The 25,992-nt window shown below is 32.1% G+C and overlaps 1 protein-coding gene across 3 annotated transcripts in view; it reads left to right on the top strand.

Moving 5' to 3' along the window:
• PCDH15 (protocadherin related 15) overlaps nucleotides 1–25,992 on the top strand; it is an 822,425-nt gene that overhangs the window by 422,360 nt on the left and 374,073 nt on the right. For all 3 annotated transcript variants that reach the window (XR_013995038.1, XM_081075408.1, XM_081075407.1), the window contains exon 5: nucleotides 9,339–9,494. Coding sequence is in view for 2 of the 3 variants with exons in the window: in XM_081075408.1 (XP_080931534.1) it covers nucleotides 9,339–9,494 (156 nt within the window). In the remaining variant the exon portion in view is untranslated. The remainder of the gene's footprint in view (nucleotides 1–9,338; nucleotides 9,495–25,992) is intronic.

Below are 25,992 nucleotides of genomic sequence, written 5' to 3'. Positions count from 1 at the left end.
AATGTGATTTCATTGTCTGTGTTAATCAACAAAAACTTTTTTTTTTAATTCCTTGAAAAACGAGTAAGAAAGAAAGGGACCATCTGCCTCTGAGATAACTATAGTATCTACCTTCTAACATCTTGGAAGCTTGTCAGATTTCTGAACAAGGAGAGAATAGAGTACTCATAATAAAAGATTGGTAACCATGGAAAAGTAGGATAAGAAGTGTGATGATCCATGGTGAGGTGTGAACCTGTAATTAGGTGTTGACTTGAGGACAGTGTAGTGGGAAATACTACTGGGTGGCTGCTCCTAAAAGCAGTGAGCACTGGTTGAGGGAAGCGTTTGTGGTGATGTGCTTATAGAACTGTAAAAAAAAAAACAAAAGGGGAGTTTCCTGTCAATATCCCAGTCCAATCATTCCTGTCCACTTGTTCTCAGGCAGCATGACCTAAATATTTATATTTATAAAGAACAGCTAAATTACCAAATTTGTTGAATGTCTCATTTATAAACAAGTTTATAGACTTGAGTAGATTTATGTTAATATAACTTTATTCTCATTTATTTGCAATTTAATCTTCAGTGTAGAATTGAGTGTGTGTGTGTGGGGGGGGGTGTTTAGTAACTAGTAGTAATTGTACAGAAACTTGGGAAAACTCAAGGAGGACATCTAAACATGCCCACTCCCAAATTTCCAATTTATGAAATCCATGTATCAGATACTCAGTTTAGTGAACCTGAACCCCTACTACCTCACTCAAGATTTATGACCCACTTTACAATATGCTGTAGAGTGCATGGTCCCTAATCTATTCCACATTTGAAATTCAAAGTCTTTAAGAGCTTTGTGGTGAGGTGGACAGTACATTAAACTCCCCCACCTTTACAGGCTGTCTTTGTACACTACAGGAGGCCCTTAATACAGCTAACAGGGCAGTGATGGCAGATGTAAAATATGGGTAGCAGTGAAGAATAGGAATGAGACGGTTGATTCGATATAGAGAAAAAAAACGGTCATCCTTGATGCAGTCCCATCCCCACCACTGCCACACACTCACTATGTCCTTTGATCACAGCAACATTCTTTATACCCAACAGTTAACAGTTTTCGGTGGCTGGCTAAAATGGTACAAAATGGAATAAAGACAGATGCTATCTTTGAATTTATCTTGTAATCTTCATTTATCTTATCATAAGTCTTATTTTTATGAAAGCAACTTAGATAGTGGCGTAAATTGGCAAAAGATCACTCCCTCCACCTTCCCCAGCTGTGTTACTCACACGCATCCTTTACTGGCTCTAATTAGGGACATCCATATCCATGTCATGAATTTTATAATGATACATGTTAGGAGAACTATGGGATATTTATCTATTTCAGACGATTTCATTTTATATTTTGATTCATTTTTTAAATCATCTTATAGCTGATTATAATAATTTACCAGTTTACTAGTGAATTACTTTCTTTTTGGAACCTATTTTTGTTCTCTATTTGATATCAAAGCACACATTTTGGGTCTGAATTATGAGTTCAGAGAAAGGATACCTTTCAGTATAAATGGTATTCCATTTATCTAGCCTACAACAATGTTTAAATTTTACTTGCTTACCTAAAATAATCTTCTTTCCATGATAAATTTCTTTTTCTTAGTATTATCTCTTTTTTTTTAATTTCTAATGAGGGCAGCATTTATTGGACATTGGCTATGCTGAAAAACAATTATGGGAATACGCTTTAAATGGATTTGACTTGAAAATAATACCTGCAAAAATGTACGCAGGTATCATTTAAAGAACAATCCAGCCTTGTTCTTTAATATACTAATGAAAAATAATTCCCTCTCCATTTAAAAAAGTTCTTTTGAACTAGTATTGATATGGTCAAGTTAAACTTGCAAAGATAGATTGCAAATTAAAGTGTTGCCAGCAGACACCTAACTGACATTAGCTAAAGATGGCAAAGTCTTGGTCATGTAAAAAATATGAAATGTTAAATGAATATTGCAGAAGAAAGTAAAAAAAATAATGCTCATATTAATTGTAAGGTATTTACCATTGGCAAATAAACTTGTTGAAACAATAGTAAGACGTTGAATAAATGATGCTGTAACCCTTAGTAACATGAGAATTTAAGCCTATGTAGTTAAATAACGTCATGACAAAAATTTAATGTTGCTATCTTACACAAGTACTCTCATTTGGTGATGGGAATTAAAATAGACACAAGATTTCAGCTTTCTATGAGTAGGGACATTTGGCAGCTTTTTTTTCCCCAAATAAAACTTGCGATCATAGAGGAAGGACTCAACTGGTAAATACTAGGATTTATGCCTTCATCTCCTTTCCTGGAATCATTGATTGAGAAAGACTGAGGAGGAAGGTGTATTTAGTTCAGAGCAAAAAAATAATGATGTCAAGAATGTGCTTAATCTAGAAAATTGAAGTGTGAGGTTAAATGAATATGCAATTTTATGTTACAAAATTAAGATGGTGGAGCCATCATTGAAAGAAAGCTGGGAAAGAACAGAAGAAAAGGCAGATGGAAATAGCAAATGTGAGATCAAGGCAAAATTAACTAGGTACAGTACATATTTTAATATATTATTTAAAGTTTACTGAGTACAGATGGTTTACAGAATCATTGAATGGTAGAGCTAAAAGGAACCTTAAAATTTTACTAATTCATGTGTGTGTGTGTGTGTGTGTGTGTGTGTGTGTGTATTTTCATAATCTACTGTGCAGTAGATTTAGAGACAGCCAGTCTTTCAAATTTAGCACTTGTCTATATAAAGTAGTAGAGTGATTTCCTTTTCTCCAAAGCTAAGCATATTAATTTTATTTTGATATCATGTCTTTTTACATTTTTAGGTATTAAAATACACTTAGTTTATGTAGTCATGCAGATCGTAGGTAGCTGTTGCTTTTTAAATGTAATTTCTTATAAAAATAAAAGGTTATCTACTCTTCCCATGTTTTGTTGTATTTTATAGTTGTTACTAATACATATTTTACCTGTCTACTGCTCTAGCGTACTCCATGTTTAGATGAAGAAAGTTTCATCTAGAAACTATCAATGAAGTTCACACAGCTAATCAGCAAGAATGCCAAATTGGCAAATATTTGTTTTTATGATATCAGGAATTTCTTTTTGAATAGATGTATGAATTGAATTTAAGCAAGAAGTGTAAGTGTAAAAAAAGTAAAAAAAAAAGTTATGTAGAAGTACAGAAGTAGTGTCAGAAGAAGTAGTAAGAACTTTAAGAAGAATAAGAAGAGTAAAATACTGTAAGTGTAGATCTGCTAGCTGGCAATGGAGGCCTTTGAGATAAAGAAAAAACATAAAAGGGGGGGCGGGGGGTGGAAGACAACCTATTGTATAGAGACTGCTAAATCTTTATATCAGGAATAAATTAAGAAACATTTCTTTGGAGGCTCACTCCATGGTTATTTCCAGTGTTAACTTTCTAAGAGTCAAGGAAATAATGATAATGGGCTGACATATACTTTTGGACTCATGGATTTGTCAGTAAGTCTTCAAATTTGGTAGATGGAACACTCAGTCAGGTTTTTGATCAAGTCTATGGACTCATTTCTCAGGAAAAAAAAGTTTATTTGCACGTGAATAAATTACTTGCAATCAATTTCAAGAGTTTCACTAAGTACCAAGGTTACTTAGACCCTAGTTTACAAATATTTCCTTCGGTAAGTAATATTATTTTTCTTAGTCTCAAATTGTTAGAGAATCTTGCATATCAAAATTAGCCATTCTAAATAGAACTAAGAGAACAAATGCACATTTGCCTCATGTGTGCTTTTATATCACATCTCACTAGAGTAACTTGCTGGAGTCTTAGTAATTTATTTAGATATTAGATACCTGCCGTATTTTCCATAATAGAAAGTAAACTTCATGTGACTTGGAAAATATAAATGTTGATTTTACCTCTTACTTCAGTGAACTTCATTATGTCCTATACACCTTTGAATTTTTATCTTATTTATTTAATTATTTTTTGAATTTTTGTGAATCACTCTTTCTGCTTCCACAGTACTTTTAGTTTTTTGTTTGTTTACTTTGTTTTGTTATTATCACAGTGTAAACGCTTTCATTCGGAAAAGTCTTAACCCTATGTCCATGTGTTTTATGTGAAGTATAGACCATTGCTGCTAGAAAAGCAGTGTGGTAAATAAGTGCTTTTAACCCAAATCTAATTACTACTGGAAATCATTATCTCATTTAATTGTAAATAATATAAGCTGTGGTGAACATATCATGAAAAAAAAGCCCAAGTCAATGCGTGGAGAATATTCAAAATACCATAATCATAGATATGAAAAATAATTTTATTTTAGCAAGATTGTAACTTTACCCAGAGAGAGGAAACTACTTGGTTTTCGACCACATAGTCTCTAATGTCTACCTTTCTTTGTGCATGTGCTTTATTTTTCTCCCTGCTGATTAGATTCCTTTGAACATATAATTTTGCTTCCTTGTTTCTTTGGTTTGTTCTTGGCTTTGCCTCTTATTAATGTTCACTCCACTCTAGCTCCCTATAAGCTTTCAATGCAATGCCTGCTATTAGCCTGACCATAGTCACTGTGTGTTTTTTTTATTTTGTTTTTGTTGTTTGTTTTTCCTAATTAGTGAGAGAGAACATCTAAATACTCACTGACTAAATCAGTGATAGCTAAGAAAATGGGGGGAGGTCACGTGATCCATCCGTGTTCAGTTACGCCTGCCTTTTGGCTTTCTGCCCAGGCCGATATCTATTCAACCACTAAGTTTCATACTTTTATCTCCACAAGACACCTTGTGCGTGTATCCATCAGCATAACCCCACTATGAGCCCTGTTATTTCTCACTTGTACTTTGGGACAAATTCCTAATAGTTCTCTTTACTGTATTTCATGATTCAAACTGTTCCAGATTCAGTGCCCCAAAACAGAGTTCTGAACTTGTCAGTTGATGACTTTTCATTGAAAACTGGCTTATCTGGCCCTTGAGTTTTCCTAGATTCAAGCTGCAACCTGTTTCATTTCCTTTTACTTAGAAACATGGAGACTCTAATCTACAAAAACTAATTGTTGTTCCCAAAATACAATCCATTTTTTTTTCTTATTATGCCTTTTCTGATACTCTTTGGAGCCTACCCTTTGAAATTACCTTTATTCTTTACCTTCAGTTAATGTTATCTATTATCAAGTCATCTTAAATTCTACTCTCTACACGAAATATTTCCTAATGGTAACACCAGTACGTAATTTTGTGCTCTAAATTTCAGAGCCTTCAAACTCTTTTCTTGACATTCAGTATAGTGATTTCTGTTCATTTCATGTCAGTTTTATATGACTTGCTTAGAGCACAATGACCACATCGTATTAACCCCAACCCAAATTGAACTTTGCATATAATAAATACAATTAACTAAAATGGATATCCTTACTAACTGTGAAAAATCTACAAATCTATCTAAATATTACATATACCTAATTATGTTTTAAATATGTACTTCTTCAGGCAAGTTCTGTAAATACACCATTCATTATGTAAGTTTAATTTGTGAAGGACATTTGCAACTCTGACCAGCCAAATTTCCTTTATATTTGTTTTATTATTTAAAATCACTTCTGCAACGCACTGTATATTATTTTCTTTCACTGTCTTCTAGTTTATTTGAGAAATAATGAAGGTTTTTCATTTTGTTAAGGTAGTACTAAGTACATAGAAATAAAAATCATGGGGAAATCCTTTCCATCCTGTGAGGACTGAATACACTTTGCTTTGCTCTATGAAAAATAAAATCAATTCTTATACAGGTTTGCTAAATATGTATTCCCCACCTAAATCATTTAGCCCTTCAAATAGCATCATTTCTAGAAAAACTCAATTTCCCTTACATTGAAGTTTGTGCTACAACCAGTACTGTGACGGCAATAAATTCACTCCAAGAACTTCACTTTGCTTGTTGAATCCTAAGTGATTTTTCTGAAAAACTCATAACACAATTTTCTATTTTTGTCTTTTTTCCATTACAAAATTCATACATATTTGTGGAAAATTGTCTTCCCTTACTTTCTACTCTCGGCCCTATTTTTCAAAGATAACCTTTATCAACTATTGGTATGTATCATTCCTGCAGTTTATGCATATCAAAACCTATACGCACATGTACAGTAACATACTGATATGCAAATATATAATCAGAGTATTATGTTAAATATTCAGTTTTAAATTGGGAGAATAGTTTGCATGTCTAGGATGTATGAATTATGATTGTTTTAAATAATTACCCCCAAACAATTTATACACAGTTTTTATTTTCTTCTCTGTTTCATAAATGAGAAGGTAAAATTTCCATGACATAGTTTTGACCCCAGTGATGAAAGATAAACCAAAATTTATCTAACACATTCCTAAGCATTTTGTAGTTCCTAAATTCTCACTAGATGACTTAGAAGAACTGTACATGATATATTCATGACCTTCTTCTAGAGCAGAATAGAATCTATTCCAATACGAGATTACAATGTGTTTTATATATTAGCCACAGGGAATTCTTGCCTTCAACATGATCCATTATGGTTGGAATTTATAGCAAGCTAAGTTCTATCCATAGTACTAACAGTTGTATAGGGAGCTAAAGTTGAGAGTGACAAGAGTTCCAGAGGACCCGGTTATATCTAATTTATGGGCACTTAGCAGGACAAGTGAGCTCAGTGCATCATGCATTTGATCCTCTACTTGGAAAGATTGTGACCTTCCTGTCCTAGTACTACCACTCAATATAGAATCAGAAGTTGAGATGAAATGGTTTTATAGGTCTCTCTTGTAATATTTAGAAGACAAATAACCTTAGAAGACATGATTCACCTGATTGTCTTCCAGAAGGTGTGCCAAGGGCTAATAGTACAAGCATTTATTCTGTTTTTTTTTACATTACAATGGAAATATGCAGGATTTTCCTTAAATATCTTTTAAAGTGAACACTTTAAAACTGGTAATAAAGATGGAGGTCATCTAACTCAAATTCATTCCGGAATACTTCTAAGACCTAGTCTTATTAAGTGAACGTTTAACCTCAAGCTTGCACAATTATGGGGCTTGCTTTATAAGATAATCCATTCTCTTATGTACATATTTGGATTAACACAAAACCTGTACTTATATTGAAAACATATGCTTTGGAATACTGCATATTCACTTTTCTTATGTTTGCTCTCTTGACTACAATGAATAAACTAAAAGATCAGTAGATCTTTTCACAACAACCAATCAGATGTCTGTCAAATCTTATGTTTTTAAGACTAAATGTCCTCAAATTTTATCATATATTTCAAGGTGTTCAGATTTCATATCTTATTTGTTCAGAAAATGGCGCTTATTAAATCCACTTATTTGCCCATCTGATATTATTAATGATTATGAAGTCTGTATTATTTTTCCAGCAGCTCATTTACAGTGTTGGCATGTAAACTCATCTTTTACTCATCAAAATTTCACAATTGTATTTTCACATTAATATTTGTAGTCATTTATTATATTTGGGTAATTAAGTGTTCTCTCAAATAAGGTGATTGAAATTAAATTATTCTGACTTATTAAAATGATTTGTACCTTTTCTTTTGTCATGAAATGTTATATATCCTTCTGAGCCTGGTGACATTCACGATCTTATGCACATGGCTTTAATGCCTTCATTTATGTCGGTGAATAAAAGTGGAATGGGGTAGATACTAGAACACAGAGCTATATGGCATATCTCTAGAGACTTTCCTCCACATGTTAATGTTGTTTCTTTTTTCTTTTTTCTCTTTTTTTCTGGGCATAATTATTCAAGCAGATACAAATCAATTCAACTACCTTTGTCTTTATTGGCCATATAAATATCTTGAGATTAAACAATATTTGCTTCTGTTTAGACATAGTCTCTACAATATTATTCTCACTTAGAAATGTGGCCTATCCTAGTTTCTAGTAAGCATCGCTGTATCTTTAAATTGGTTTTAATCCAAATATTTAATAATTTAGTATCCAGGATTATAAACTTGTATTTTATAGATTATATGTTTTTTACTCTTTTATAAATAAATTTAGCTTTTGGAAATTTAGTTTTTTTATAAATAAATAAATAAATAAATAAATAAATAAATAAATAAGTAAATAAATTATATCCATTATCTGTTAATAAGTGCCTAGCACAGAATAACTTCTTATAATACTTACAATGATTTAGTCATAGCAGTGTTTATTATTTTCTCCATTTGTAGAGACAAGCCACCTAAGCACAAAGAGATTTGGCGTCTAGATCATGTAGCTAGTAGTTCTGGAACTCAGTCTGGAAGCCTAGCATTTTCACTCGAGTAGTACACAATCATCTGTTCTTAGACACAAGTGCTGGTTATTGGGTAGAGAGATTCAGTCATGACAGAAAGAATATCCCAGCTTTTGTGGTGCTTCTAGTCTAGTGAAGGGAGACAAAGTAACACAAACATATAAAATATGTAATATGCCAAGTGATGGATGAGAAGTGTAATAAAGAAAATTAAATAGCAAAGCTAGAAACTGAAAAGAGAGAGCAGGCAAGAGTCATGGTATTATAGATGGGGTGGTAAGATCAAGTCATTCTGATAAAATGATATATTTAGAGGGAAAATTTTATAAGCTTGAAAAATAATTTTCAAATAACCAAAATACATTTTGTGGCATTAAACACTCTGCCTCTAGAGTCAAAGAGATGCAGGTGTGAATCCCAACTCTGCGAACCCCTAATCATGGGACCTGAGTAAATAAATATTCCTCTTTGATGAGCTTTTCTCCTTCAACAGATTTATCATACAAATAATTACACAATATAGCACATATTGATGTACAGATGCTTGTTGAAGTATCATTTATAATGACAAAAATTAACAACATAAAAGTATCTCATTATAACTTTTACTTAGACAAATTACACTACACACTTATAATGGAGTGGGTACTGTCAAATCACACAATGTAGTTTCATAGTAGTGTGCACTAAATTGTTGTAGTGAATCTGTATTTACAAACATGGGATGATATTCACTCTGTGTCTGTGTCTGTATCTGTGCGTGTGTGTGTGTAAGGGGTGTTAGATTTTTTTCATTAACACTTTGTTTTTATAAGTTGCAAACTCATATCGTTGCTTCTTTAAACTTGTCTTCCCTTGTCCTTAAAATAGTACAAGATAGATCAATTTTTGTAGATGATTATCATTTGAAGATGAACAAGCATAGAGCATTTTATTAAACAAATATGTGCTTTGACAGTAATAAGAAGCTTCGGTTTCAATTATTAGTTTTTTAAACATTCAATTTCTGCATTGCAGCCACCCATGAACATACACTCCATCGTGGTAAAAGTCCAGTGCGTCAACAAAAAAGTGGGCACTGTTATCTACCATGAAGTTCGAATCTTGGTGAGAGACAGAAATGACAACTCCCCCACGTTCAAGCACGAAAGCTACTATGCAACCGTTAATGAGGTCAGTTTCTATGCACTCTCTCTTTGTGTCCTTTTTATTCTTATATGGAATTAACTGTATACTATAAATGTTTTAAAATGAGTCCTGCATGATAATATGCTTAACTGTTTAGAAATACCATGAAAACATTTTAAGCAATAGTGCTTTAGAAGAAATAAGGTCTGGGTGACCTGTGATACAATTTTAGTAATTCACTTTGCTACAAGAAAATATTGATTTCTTTATAATAATGAACAAAATATTGATATTCATGATCATCTGGGACAGTTTAATGCCTTAATCCGCATACATTCTTACTAAAGCTCAACATTTATTTATTCTCATTGTAAGGTAAGGTAATGAACTGTTTGTTTGTTTGTTTGTTTTTAATATCTGAAGTGGTAGCAGTAATTAAATACTGAAAGAAAATATTTAAGATTCTATCAAAGTTATTTCCTCAATTTTAAAATCATGTTTTGTCATATTCATAATATTTAAATATAAATCATTACTTATTTAAAGAAAATGCTGATCAAATTATAAAAATTATTTAAAAAACAATAGTATTGCTTTTATTACAACATGCTTTTTTAAGATGTTGATTTGCTTGAAGTCAAAAGCCATGAGTCAAGAACGCCTTTGATGCTATTTTTAGAAATATTGTCTATTATAAATGTTTTGTTATTCCATTAAGTTAGAAAATATTCCTGAAGTACCTCTAATGTCACCTATTACATGTACTTTGGACAATAAAAAGGAATCACATTATAGCAGTTCTTCTTTACCTCCACGGTTTTCTTTTTAATCTTAAAAAATGCGTAACTACTTTGTAGGAGGAAATCAGTGTAATTTATGTATTAAACACAGCATTGAGCTTTTAACACCTACAAGCTTTTTGAAATCTTTAAAAACAAAGAAATATATATATATATATATATTATATATATATGTATGTGTATATATATATTTATATGGACAAAAAAGTATACAGATTTTAAGATAGGAAAAAACTGTTGAAATTGTAATGCAATGAATGACGCTAGCATTCATTTTATTAATGCCATATTTTGAGTGAACATCATATCACATATTGCTCTGTATTATAATTCAATTCAACTTTGAAAAATAATACATAAATACCATCTCTTGAAATGTGTACATTTTTTGGCACCCTCGGTATATGCATATGTATGTTATTTATCTCAACATTCTTCTATTCATTAAAAAATTGAAGAAATGGTGTTTCTAATAATCTGAGACATTATAGTACTTAAAAACACAACAACAACTACAACATAAACTCCAGTTTTAAGTCTAACTGGACAAGTCAGTCTTCAGTCAGCCCTTAACCTTTTTGAGCTACCTTTATTTAACAAGTTTCTGCTGAAACATGCTAATTAATGTAATTAATAAGGTTACATGGTTAACTATTTTAGCATCTTATTTTGGCATCTGAAATATACTCTATGAAAGACATTTTACTTTGTTTGAGTACTAACTTCTTTTGGACATAAACTGATAGTCAGATGAATTACCTTAGGCAACAGATCTAATTGTAAAACCCATCCTTTTACCATATTTAACTGTACCTGGATCCATGTCTTTAATTTTTTGTAAAAAAAAATATAATGTTCAATTTGAATTTCAAAGGATCCTATGTGACTTGACTATTTCCACTCATCCCATACAGTTTTTAGTACATTGTTGAGAAATAACCTTTTCAAATACTATTTTAATCACGTCGCTCTCGTATTAAAAAGTTGTATATTTTCCCATCATTGTAAGGAAAAAGGTCATCGATTTCCTTCAACTGAATTTCAAGATCTTCCATAATCTGACCTTTTGTCAAAGTATTCTTAACTTCAAATTCTCTCTCATAGTGCTTCACTTGTTTCGGAAAAATTTCCTCATGTTTCAGAAGTATTTCCATTTCTTGGGCTTTGCTCACACTCTTCGTTTCACTTAGAATGGACTCTTCCCTACCTTGCAAGTCTCCAAGTTTTATTCATTTTTTTAAAGTTTAAATCAAGACCTACTTCCATTTCCTATTTCTAAAGTCATTCTCTACTATTCATATCCATTAATCTTCCATTTTTCCAAACTCGTACAACACCTAGATAAATATCAGTTAGAGTGATAGAATTTATAGAAAGGTTAAATATTTTATCTTTAACATTATCTGGAGAGGCCCAAGTTTCTTTACAAACATCTCCATATAAGTTTTTTATCCCAATTCATTTCCCTATAGCAATCCTGTCCCACTGGTATTATGGTAATATCTTCTATGGTTTGATTATATAGTGTGTAATTAATAATAATATTTCTCCCCTTTGATTATGCTCAAACTCTTTCATATTTATTTTCTTGAAAACAATCAGAAGTTTATTCAAAACTCAAAACATTTTGGTGCAAAAGTAATTGCAGTTTTTGCAATTATCTGTAACCTTTTAAACTGCAGTTATGTTTGCACCAACCTAATGACAACAACAAAAGTTAGCTATTTTTCTCATCCTACATTTATTTGAGCAGTTCTTCCATAGTAGTACTTCTCTTAGTTTAATTGGTTAGAATGGATATATGTAGAGAGAAAATACATTGAAATTATATACAATGTATTATATTGTATAAAAATGCTGCCTGTAAAAAAATTAAATGAAATAGATTTTACTCTATGCAAGACTGCAAGGCATTCTATGCTATTTCTCCTTTTAGTAGAAGACATGCAATTAATGCAGAAATATCTAGATTTTATTTTAATCATTCAGGGTTTTATAGATTATTGGTGTCAAAATATTTTACACCTCATTAAAATTCAAAACAGGTGTAAAGTCATTATATCAGATTTATAAAATAAATTAAAGTCCTGATTAGTCACTCTCCTTATTCACTATGAGAAAGCTGAGACCTAGAGCGGTAGTATGAATTGGCTATGCTGTAATTAAACTGGTCTCAAAGTTGGGAATAAAACCCAAGCCCTGCTTCAATCATCCCTTCACTGCTTATTAATAGACACCCTCTTATGCTAACCAACAGCTTATGTCACTAAAATAAATTAGGGTTTATACTTAATAATATGATATCATAATATTATAACCACAATAACTAATTTTATAAATGCATTAAATGTCAGTCTCTTACACTCTTTGTAAACGTGTTCTTTATTGGTGTGTCAAGAATTTTAGTGCCTATATCTAAATGCTGAGCAGAGATTATGACAAGGTTTATAATCCCTTGTTTGTGAGCAAGACATAGGACATCACAGGTATTTTTCTCTCTCTGAATAATTGGAGACTCTGAACTAATTTTGGACAGTTGTATCATTAGCTAATTAGTCTTACTGGTTTGCAGTCTAATTGTTGCCGGTCATTCTTAAGCAATTTTTGGAAGATAAATATTTTTTTCTGGCAGTGATATCTTTAATAACACAGGCATACCATCCCCCCAAATTTTCCTTTTGACATAATAAAAAGTAAACAAGGGCAAATCAAGGCAAACATAACGTTTTTTTGGCTTTGAAGAATTAGTCTCAAAATAATATAGAGATTATATTTGGCCTGGCCTTTAATGATCTTTTCACAGATGGGGCAATTATTGTCAATATTAATTTGTTCTCTTTATCACCTTAAATACTGCCTTAAATACACATTGCTGATATGCCATGTGACTTACTGGAGATAATTTGTTGGCACTTCCGGGAAGAATGGTTCCTTGCAGTCATTTCTCTTGACAGGGAGATGGTTTACAATCTCTAAGAAAGAAAAACAGAAGGAAGAAGAGAGGGAGGAAAGAGAGAAAGAAAGGAAAAGTTAGATTCAGGGAGAAAGAAAAAAAACTAAATTTTGAGTTATTTTAAGCCTATGATGTACAGTTTATATAGCTTTGCATTTTCTTTTGTTTTGAATATGTGATTACTGTAACATGTTTTATAATTCTTAGATTACAAATACTACAAAATTTAATTGTATTATGTAGGGTGTGCTTTATTAGAGTGATACTTTCTATCATTTTTCTCAACTGAGACTAATTCTATTCTATTTAATTATTTCCTTCAGCTTTAGAAGAGAAAGGCTTATTTCAGATGTTGCCTATGTTTTCTAAAAAATTGCCAGTTTTCATATTTCACTCTATGTTGTTTATATTAATTATGCTTTATTATTTTATAGTTCCATTTTATTTAGTTAATTAGATTATATAGTTAGGCTCAAATATTAATAACAGAAGCATATACAGGTTTTTGAAAATTATAATAAAATGTATTACCTTAATTAATTTTCTTACCATTTTTATTTTGATGATTTAATTTTATAGTCATTCATTAAAGAGTTATTTTAATTATTTAGTTTTCTATGGTTTCTTAAATAATTGGTTTAAACAATTACAATAAAAATTTGGTTTATTGTTATTCTATATCAATAAATATTTTAGGGATAAGGATTTTACTTTTAATAAATATAAAAATTCATATCATCTTTGTTTCAAATATTACTTTTTAAAAGACAATAAGTTATATGTATAATAAAATTGCCTTATGCTGGGACAACAGAGGTTGACATAGAGTTTTACAACTATTGGTGATTTTTAAAAAATATTTTGATTTCTGAAATTTTCATAATGAGATGCTATTTTACCAATAGGATATACAAATTCCTAAGGATAGTATTTTGATATAAATTACTTTGTTAAAGTGGAGATCTTAAATTAAGTTTAAATTATCTGTTTTCTTGCTCCTAATCAGTATTAAATAGTGGTATGTCAGCCTTTTGAGATTTGTATTTTTAGGTAAACTGTGGTCCACAAGTCAAATCTGGCCTGCTACTGCCTGTTTTTTGTATAGCCCATGAAATTTATTTTTTCCTTTTTTTTTCTATTAAAGTTTATTGGGGTGAAAATTGTTAGTGAAGTTACATAGGTTTCAGATGTACAATTCTATAATACATCATGTATATATCATTGTGTGTTCACCACCCAGAGTCAGTTCTCTTTCCATCACCATACATTTGACACTTTTTTCACTCTTCTATCAATCCCCTCTCCTCTCTTACCCTCTGGTAACCACTGAACTGTTGTCTGTGTCTATGAGTTTCTGTATCTTCATTTGTTTGTCTTGTTCCTTTGTTGCTTTCAGTTTTATATCCCACATATCAGTGACTTCATATAGTTATCAATTTTTCTGTCTGGCTTACATTTTTAACAACTAGTAAACTAAAAAATGAAACATTATTATTAACTTAAATCTGTATTTTATTCAGATTTTCACTTAACTTTTACCTGATTAGTTCCTTAGTATTTCCTTGACTTTGATAACCTTAATAATCCATAATGAGGCAATTTATAGACTGCTAGTCAATCTGTATTTACCTGATATTTCCTCTCAATTATAGATTTTGCATAGAAATACCACAAGAGTGATACCATGTTCTTTCTGTAACAAAAGAGACACAGAATGCCAATGTGTCTCATTACCAGTAATGCTAGCTTTAATAACTGTAATAAGATAGTGTCAGCCAGATTTTTAATTTTATTTCCTGGTTATTTTGTTCTTAACAGTAAGTAATTCAAACTATTTTGTAAGCAATGACTCTAAGATTTTAAATATCCTGTTTCTCATGAAATCTTCACCCACATTTTTATTAGAAATTTATGAGACATTGATTTGTTGAAAAATCATTGACAAAATGCCCATTATTGTGGTTGGATATATTTTCTTGTCTTTGTCCCTTGAGCATTTATTGTTTTTTTTTTTTTTTGGCATTATGCAATGCACTAGCAATAAAGTTTTGATTACTAATGTAAAGATTAGCATATTGAAATCATGGTGAATATGGAAATTTATGAAATAATTTGCTTGCTAAGAGCTTGCCTGTTTTCAATTGCAGTGATTACATACTATGAGTTTTCTAAAATGCAGGCACTAGTTCAGTTGAATGTCTTTGTATATCTGTAAAATATCTCAAAAACATTTTTCCTTAGGGCCAAACATAATTTATCTGTGATGGAATACATCATCCAAATTGCATCATTTCAGATTATCTGTGTCTCTTGGGTTCTGTTTTGTTCCAAGTTGTGTTTATTTCCTCTTTCATTTCCTGTTTTCTGAAAAGCTTTTTAATAGCAAATTATGGAATTTCTGAAATAATGTGTTTCACAGTGCCTGAACATTAACATTTTGGAGTCAAACAATCTGTGTTGCAGTCCTTATCAACCAAGTATTAGTATTAGGATCAACCAAGTATTAGTATATATAACATCAGGCAGAAGCTCTCTTAACCTATGATTCCTTAACTATCAAATAAGTATCAGAACAAATAATTTGTCACAAAGTTTCATTAAGGATTAAAAGTCATAATGCTTTTAAAGTGCTTAGTACATGTTCTGGCCATCTTTGTTTTGCAAATAAACTCTGCCTTGGAAATACGCTTTGGAAATACTGATATATTTAAAAACCAAGGGACTCTTCACAAATTAAATGCAAAACATAAAATGGTAAACAGGCAGTAATTAATGGGACATCACTGGGAATTTTAACTTTTTTTTCCCAATGGTGAAATGACATTATCTCTGAATCTATCCAATTTAAGCTTTCACTTTCCAGATCAAATTCTTTTAATTTTGTGCTATTCTTTTCCATTTTATCTTGACTGTATCATCTCCTTTCATTCAATACATGCATTTTGAACATCTGTTTTTAGTATAGTCACTCAGGTAGATCTAAGCACAGATGGTCTCCATGATGGAGCATAACTATGAGACTCCATATATACTTAAGTATTTTAATAAACATTTTACATATGTTTGCATTAAAGTTTCTACACATAATAGGTGATTTTTTAATACAAGTTAAATATATATATATATATATGTATGTATGTGTGTGTATATATATATATATATATATATATATATATATATATATATATATATATTTGGTTGGTTGGTTGGTTTTTTTTGAAACATAGCCCATGGTATTAGAAACTTGATACATATCTCCAACTATTCAAGGAATAAAAATCACTGGATCTTAAGAGCATTCCCATTCACATAATTTATTTGAATAGAGTACTAACGTTTAGTCTACAGCACACAAGAGCTTCTGAAGAAAGATATGAGACTAAACCCTAGTTTATTTTCTTGTCTCTGCTTTCCTCCTCCAAAATCTGAAACTTTTTAGAATCCACTTTTTTTTTTTTTTTTTTGCACATTCTTTCAGGCAGCAGTAAAGAGGTAAGGGAGATAGAAAGAGAAGGACATAAGGCAAGGAAAGAAGCACATTAACATATTTTATTTTTCTACTTTAAGCATGTAAATGTGAATCAATCTTTCAGCTGTTTTAAAGATTCAAGTACTCAACTATTCAACAACTCTCAAATGTAATAAACTCTTATACATATATATTCAACTTAAGGTTAATTGTTCTTTAGTTTTTAAAGATGAGAAAAGCTACTTACTGTGACTCACTCTAATAAAAATCCTTTCTCTTATTTTAAAGATACTATCTACCTGGATTTGCCTTTCATAATTTCTTCAGAGAAAGTGATTTTCAATATTAATTATATAGCTTCCATGATAAAAAATGGAGTAAAGATTTTAATTATATGTGCAAAAGCTATTTATGTTAAAGGGAACATGAAAAAATGTATTCCTTTATTTTTTTCTCTTTGATTTCAATAAATTACTGCAAGATAATGTACACCAAGTGTAAATTTAAAATGTGTACTATTTGCTATCAATTCTAGAAAGTTTTAAGACAAATTTCAAATAGACATTTGATTTGGATAAATGCTTAAATAAAACAAATGTTCTTTAACAAGGTAGTATAAAACCAATATCATGGTCACAGAAACAATGGTTTGGGCAACAATAGATTCTCAATAAATAATTATAGAATCAGAGATAATGTAATTTCATTATTGTGTGATAAAGCTTAAGTTTTCATCAATTACTCTTTATAAATTTGTAACTCCATTTTATTTCTGGAGACCCCCTTGTTTTTCAAATACACTATTTCTAAAGTGTATTTCCAAGGTAGGAATGACTTTCAAGAGAGATTCATAAAGTTGTTTTATCTGAGTAAGAAATTAAAGGCTGAATCATAGCCAAAGGATGAATGGCTTCTATGTTAGAAAGATTATTATTGTGAAAGGTGGTCTTCAGACCATACAGTGTAATTGAGAAGACCCTAAAAATAAGTGTAGGGACAAGAAGAAGAGAGTAACTAATCATTTTAAAATAAGCTTGCTTTTCAGGGCAACATAAATTAGAGTTCAGGAATTTACAATACCTTGCATAGACGACTGCACAAGCTCTGTGAGTAATCGTCAAAGGATCACAGAGTGTGATCAAAGTACCAAAACACTGTATGGATTCTGTTATATTTAAATCAACCAGTGTTCCACAGAGTGCTACATGGTATGTATACAGACATTAATGAGTGATAACATGGGAATCTGATCCTTACCTTTGCAAAATCAAATACTGAGTTTTATTTGTTCACTGAAGAGAAACTGGATAAGAGATGTGTTTTCCAGTTCTCCTGAGATACTGATAGATAAGTAGTTATGTAGATAGATGATAGGTGGTTAGACAGATGATAGATGGATACATAGATACATAGGGATATAGCAAGGGAGATTTATTATAAGCCATTGGCATATATGATTATGGAGGGTGAGGGATCCTAAGATCTACAGTGATGAACCTGGAGACTCAGGCTTGATGATCGTATAGTTCCAGTCCAAGACCGAAGTCTTAGAACTAGGACAATGGGTTGTATAAATTCCAGCCTGAGTCCAAGTTTGAAGGCAAAAAAAAGACAGATACTCTAGCTTAAAGACAGCCAAGCAGAGAGAGTGAATTCATCCTTATTCAGCCTTTTTATTCTACTCAGGACTTCAATGGATTAGATGAGCCCAGCCCCCCCACCCCTCCCCCTACACACACATTTGGGAAGGCAATCTACTTTACTTAGTCTCCTGATTCAAATGCTAATCTCACCGGAAACACCCCCACAGACACACTCAGAATAATGTTTAGCCAATATTTGGGCACCATCACTGGGCAGTCAAGTTGACACATAAAATTAACCATCACAAAGGATATGGATTCATGCTACACAAATGTGAAAGAAAATCATAAAATGGAGATCTTGTTGTTAATTAAATGTCTTTCACTGCAATTACTCTAGCAGTGATAATTTGTACAGCATATCACCTTCTGTTGGGTGTTTTTCTCTTAAGAGATTAATTGTCTAGTGTGAAATGACTGTCTAGTACACAGTAAATCCGATAAAGCTACTGGTGATTGAAAATAAACATGTACTAATCTAATATAGACTGATATGTATTCTTGCTCCACTAAAGAAAATGTTTCTGTTTTGAAAATGTCTATTAGTAGAAATAGAGCACCACTACCATTGACAGGATTCTGTCATTAAATCACTATTACATGAAAATTATCATGTAGTGAATTCTAGTTCAGTTTATCTACTGTCCCTGACATAAGTAGTCTCATCATTTGTATTTTAAATCATCCCCTAGGGTGGCTTTTTCATGGAAAGGTTTTCAAAAAATGGGTAATATCATCCTTCTGTAACAATTTTTCCCAGTTGCAGTAATATTATTTATTTGTACTTATTATAAAAATACATTTTGTTCTAGACTCTAGTTTGTTTAATTTTTAAAGCTATTGAACTCTATCAGAAGGCATTGGTTTGAAATATATGTGAAAAACTATTTTATATATTCAGAAATTATATAACTTAGCATCTTAATTCTACCAAGATGTTTGTTTTCATATATTACATTACACTCCAGGAATTAGTCAACAAATATAAATGCCAGGCCATTATTGTTACCTGTCAATACAAGGGTACTGATGCCAGTGGCATTATCCAATCACTAAATAGATGTACTTATATTTCACACAATATTATGATTTGTGGAGTGCTTTCCAACATTCATCCTTCTCAATATTTTCTTCAAAGGGAACAACACCCACTTCTTAACTGAATATAAAGTCCGTCTACATTGATGTCAGTATCATGGTAGTAGTGTAAGACATCCCTCCTTGAAGTCCTGCCTTTTAACAAATAAAAATCAGCGTCTATCCGTGTACAAAGTATCTTTGTGGGAATTGTGGGATCCAGCGTATGCGAAGGGACCTGGAAGTAATCTACCTACCCCACCTACTTGTGCATGGGGTAATAATCAGGCCAACCTCTGTTTGGCCTGTGGAACCAGGAGAAGCCAGCAAACTGGCCCTAGCACGCCTTGAAAGCATTCTGGTCAAATCTGAGGAATGCTGGTTTGGACAGATACCCATGGAAGAAAGACTTGGTAAAAGTCCAGCCTTGCCAAGGAAAGATTCTAGCACTCTAGTGCAACAAAATAAAACACAAGTTTGGAGTTTGGATGCATGAAAGAAAGAAAGTAAGAGGGACTTTGCCAGTGCAGGTCCTTTAGTCACGTGGTGCCTGAATAAACTAGTGGGACCTCTCCTGCAGGCGAAAGGGAAAGCGGTGAGTGAGTGCCCCGCTACCGCAGCTGGTTTGGACACTGCTGGGGAGTCTCCACATCAGTATCCAGATTGAGGCAGGACTCCACGACTCAGGGGAAGGAGGAGATTGGGAAAGAGATAAGAATATCAAAGGGCATAAAAGGATGAGGTTCCTATTGACTCTGTTCAGGACTTAAGCAGGAAACCAGTCCACTTTGCACTTGGAGAACCTCATGCAAGGATCTCCCTACCTGACCTGTGGGCACCCCAACACCTCAAGTGCTAAACCCACACTCTTCCCCACTCTGTGGCCGACTCCTTTGTGTGCACTCCCCAGTGGGGTGGTTAGAGACAGCCCTAGTAAACACAGGATATGCTCAGAAAATCAGGGCAAGGACTATGGGCAAGAGAGAAACCAAAAACGTGACTATAGTGCCACCTTCTGGTTTCCAACAGTCAACCTGGTGAGTTAATAACAATCAGAAAAGATACACAAGCCCAAGAATTCAGCTGAATGAGGTAGCAAAAAATGTAGAGTGAGTCTATTTATAGTATAAGGTAGGAGAAAATCCCAGATGTAAGCAGGACTAACAAAAAAAAAAAAACTCAAACACAATGACAATTAGGAAAGATCTGAGGCGTCTGCTACTGCAAGATGAGAAAGCAGCAATGCAAAACTCCAAGGGACCTGAAGAATCAAGGAGACATGTCATCACCAAAATGTAACAATCCTGCAGTAATAAAACTAAAAAACAGGAAAATTGGTGATATACCTGATAAAGGATTCAAAATAACTCTTTTAAGGAAACTAAATGAGCTCCAGAAAACACAGAAACATAATTCAATAAAACCAGGAAAAGAATATATGAACAAAATGAGAAATTTAACAAAGAAATAGAAATCATTAAATAGAAACAAACTACTGGGGATGGCTGGTTAGGTTAGTTGATTAGAGGGTGGTGCTGGTAACACCAAGGTTGCTGGTTCGATCCCTTCATGGGATACTGAAGAAACAAATTCTGGAGCTGAATAATTCAAGGAATAAAATGAAAACTTCAATAGAAAGTATTATAGAAGAATAGACCAGCCATATTAAATAAGGTGCCTTTTAAGAGAAACACACATAAAACAGGTTACGTATTGATCGGTTGGTTAAAATGTAACCAGAGGCTTGCAGAAACCTACCCCTGTTTTCCTCCTAGCAATGCAATCATGTAGTTCAGTATTCATTAATTTAGTGTTTGTGGTGACTTTATAAAACATAACTAGCACAGATAATGTGAATCAACTGGATTTTTATGAAACCGTGAATACAATGCTTCTGTGAGGAAATACTCCAGGTGAGAGTAGCAAGGATAAATGTTCTCTTTTTCGAGCATCCTTCATAATTTTTAGGTTAGTTTAAGCAGCTATGGCTCACAAGATATTGGGACAGTTAAGTGAGACCTCCTCACTGTTTATGTTCACTGTCTAATTTCCTTTATATATCTTCTTGAAATATTGAAATGTCTTTCTTTGATTTTCTTTAACTTTTATATTTGCATTTATCCATGCATTTGCTGTGTTTCCCAATAGATGTGCAAAATCGTTTGTGGGGAAAAAAAAATCCATGAACTAAATAAGTAAGTGATACCCTCAGATAGCTACCCAAGCTGCTAATCATTCCCTGCATAGAATGCTCTTCAGAAAACCAAATTTATAATTCTAAGATTTGTTAAAATATTAAAGGGCACAGAATATAGCCATCTGCATGGCACATGTGCACTGAAAACTGTGAATAATAATGTATAGGGCAACATATTATAATAAAGTATCAGATTGTCATGTTAAAATTTTCAACTCCTATGTAATATTCAAAAATTCACAAACAAACGAATGTACCATGTCTCCTGTAATGAGAATAAGTAATAATGATGTGCGCTTATTATGTTTATTATATATGTAATATGTGTACACATAGATATGTACATATTTCTGTTGCATATATATGCATATATATATATGAAATTAATAAAATAGGATTCTGAAATCTATTATTTTTTAGAACCATTTTGTATATTCCAACTCTATTTTGCTTGTACGCATCTAGGATAGGCTACTCATTAGAGCCCTTTCAGTCTTGTCAGACTTTTCATATTAGCACAAAATGTCTTCTCTTATTTTTTTCTTAGCTCTTTGTACTATATTACTTTCAAATATTCTGAACCTAAACCCATATCTGAATAGGTCCACCATCTGATGGGTAGATCATGGATATAATGTATGTCGCCTAATTATTGATCCATTTTATTGTTGCATTTACATGCAGATGTCTGTGTGTCCATGTTTGTTCATCCTAGTAGTGAAATGAATAGGGACAACTTGTGCCAAATTGTTTGGCCTAAATGTACAACTATTAAAGGGACCAAAACTCACTAGTCTACATAAATGCTGAACTTAATAACTTGGCATACTACCTCAGTCTTTTGTTGTCAACAATCAAATGTCCACATTTCCAAAATTGGGTGGAAAGTCTTTGAATCTAATTTTTATGGTAATGGCCAACAGAGACAGCACCATGAACGAAATAGGATGCTGCAATCTACTGTTTTACTAATGCTCTCAATTTAATTCTCAAGGACCTAAATTATCCTTTAAAAAAGAGTTTAAGTTTCTCTTTAGCAATTATTTTTAACCTTTATATGATACCATTATAGGAATGATGAGCTTTATTTTCGATTTCACAGCTTGGCGATTCTTTCTCTTTTATTTTCCATTCAAAGACATGAACTGATTTATTGTAGAATTATTTCTACCAGTAATTTCAAGAAATACGTATATATAGGCACATAAGTTGTATTGGGGACAATTATGTATGTCACCTCTAAATATGTTCTAATCCTAAAATGACAATAATTTAATTACTTTTTTTCTCATTTACATTACCTGATGTATCCTTAAATTGGAAACATACACAAATGCATAGTAAGTCCTTTTACATGTAGTCTAATTACACTGTTGGACGTTGTCACCAAATATATTTTTTAAAGGCAACCTAAGAAATATAATGTAGAGTTCATTTTAAATGACTAAATATTAAAAATTATACCTATTTATAAACATGATTTTTAAATGGTAAAAGAGACCTGTCAGTGATGAAAAAGCAAAACATTAATTGATGGGGCAGCCAGTTAGCTCAGTTGGTTGGAGCGCGGTGCTCTTAACAAGGTTGCCAGTTCAATCCCCACATGGGCAACTGTGAGCTGTGCTCTCCACAACTAGATTGAAACAACTACTTGACTTGGAACTGATGGGTCCTGGAAAAACACACTTAAAAATAAATTAAAAAGTTTAAAATAATTATATTAAAAAATTGATGATGATATACGAGAGCACCATAACACTTTTTCTTTTTTTCTTTTTTTTTTTTACCTTTTATGAATATCAAAAACATTTGGAAACCTGGAGGAAAATATAGGTGTTTTTCATACTTAGGGGTTTTTAATTTGCAAGTATGTCTTTAGGTTTGCAAGTATTGTATTGTAAGAAGTAAAATCCTTCAAACCATCCATTCCAATAAAATACTATTATATATTATTTATTTCTAGAAACTTATTCTTGTATAGGAGTGTGAAAATTTGAAAAGGTTGAGACATAGAATATCATGCTCTATTTTTTCTTCTTGATTTCTTATTATAATTTCCATTCTGTTACTTATACCAAATCATCAAAGTGGTTTTATTTACATCTTGGCTTCTGAGACTCAAGTGCCTGAGTAGTTCTTTTTTTATTCTACTTATAAAGAGAATACTTCAAACTTTTAGACAAATTAAGTTTATATTGTTAAACCAGCATGAAGATAATGTCAATCTGCCTTTACATAAGAATAAAAAATATAAAAAAAATAATGCTGTTGTATAGTAAAAATGAAGTTGAATGTTAGACAAACTGTCATAGTATCAGTTGAAAGGGTGAAATATTTTATTTTGTTTGTTTTTCTTTTAAATAATTTGGATATGCAATCACAGATTTAAGTCTCAAAGATTCATAATGTATAGGTAACATACTGCTTATTTTGTTGAAACCTTTCCTTTAACTGAAAAAAGTTATTAAAAGGGGAAAAATGGTTTTAGTAATAGTGAGTTGATATAAAAAAATAAATCAATGTTATAACAAGTAGTCCTTTCAGCGACATATTGAAAGGGCTGGCAGAACTGATAAAGTAGGGAAAGTTGTTTGCAGTTCCCTTTACAATCTTTTGTTGTAAAACTCTTGTTTTCTTGGCTTCCAGCCCACTCACTTATTGATCTCAGTATCGTCAATATTCTGGTAGTAAGTATATGATCTGAACTCTCCCTGGATTCCCTATTCCTTCCACACAATACCAAATTTTATTGCCCTTGCCTTTAGTACTTGCTCTATAACGAATCTAGTCCAGTAGTATATACTGCCTCAGTGAGTATAGAAGAGATGGGCACACTGTTTTCAAAATTTTCAGACAACCTACTGTTCAAGTACATTTTTTTCCCTTTTGTTTTGTTTTGAGTTTTTTTAGTTGAACCCCATGGCACAGATTTTTTTTAGCAACAAAGATATTGATGAAATATTTTAAGTTTGTTTCATTAGCTATCTGGGAATAAATCATTGTCATTCAATTTTAAAATTTGATAATTAAAAAATGAAATCATAGCTACATAAGAATGGTGAGACCTTTATAAGGGAGAACAATGTCTTTTGGAACAGAGATTGTATTAAAACTATACAAATGTTGGCTTGGAAGCCTTTTACTCAACTAACATTTGCACTGAACCCATCCACTAAAGGTCTCTCAGTGCTGTATGTGCTATTTAAGCCATCTTCTCTCACTTCATTCTCATTTCTCTTTGACCGCCAGAAAGTCAAAGTTTGCCTTTTAAAGCTGCCTGCAGCGAGAGTTATAAATACCTGCTGAATGAAATAGGATGCTGAAATCTACTACTGTAATACTTTGTACTTTAGGTATATTTCTTTGTATTCTTTTTAAATTGTATTAAATTTATTGGGGTGACGTTGGTTAACAGAATTATGTAGGTTTCAAGTGTTTAACTCTATAATACATCATCTATATATTGCATTGTGTGTTCACCACACAGTCAAATTTCTTTCTGTCACCATATATTTGACCCTCTTTACCCTTTTCTATCTCCCCCTAATCCCTCCACCCCTTCCCAGTTGGTAACCACTATATTGCTGTCTGTGTCTATGAGTTTTTGTTCGTTTGTTTGTCTTGCCTGTTCATTTGTTGTTTTCAGCTCTATATTCCTCATGAGTGAAATGATATGGTCCTTGACTTTTTCTGTCTGACTGAAAGAAATTGGTATATTTCTTTAATTGTAATTGCCTTTTTTTTCTAAATCAGAAGTTGCAAACTAGTGCAATTGCTGTGCCAATAGATATATTTTGTTGGCCCATTCAATTCATAGTTTAATTCTCTAAAACCTGTTGCAAACCTTAGAAAAAAAGAGACTTCTTATAAAATTAGAATATCACACAACCTAGTAACTTTGGCTCCACATTTCATTATGGTAAGAGTTTGCCGGGGTTGAGTAACAGCTGCCACTTAGAGAGGGCACATGCTCCCCAGTAGCTACCATTCACGTCAGGTTTGTTTCACTTATTTATTATGTATTACCTTATGGATCTCTGTAGACATTTGGGTTTGTAGCTGCTGAAAATAGAAGTAAATGAGACAACTCCTCTTTATTTCTAGTATACTTCTCAATGAAGGGATCCCATTTAAATGCCATCAAAACATGCTTCAGAACAAAATTGAAAAGTCGCTGCACTGTGGAGGCACAGAGCTTATATCTATTAACAACATATCATTTACTCATTTTGACAATGCAATGGTTAAGGATGTAAAGTATAAAATGTGAGCACAGCAAAAAGGGCACCATGTTCTTATATGGGGTCGGGAAATGTTACGTCAGAGATGATTTAGGATAAGGTAATACCTAGTTAAGTTGAAATATAAGTAATTAGTAGGATTCCATCTAAAGCTTCAGGACTG

The sequence above is a fragment of the Rhinolophus hipposideros genome (assembly GCF_964194185.1).
Source record: "Rhinolophus hipposideros genome assembly, chromosome: 15".
In the NCBI taxonomy this organism is placed as follows: domain Eukaryota; kingdom Metazoa; phylum Chordata; class Mammalia; order Chiroptera; family Rhinolophidae; genus Rhinolophus; species Rhinolophus hipposideros.
This window is presented reverse-complemented; position numbering and strand designations above follow the sequence as displayed.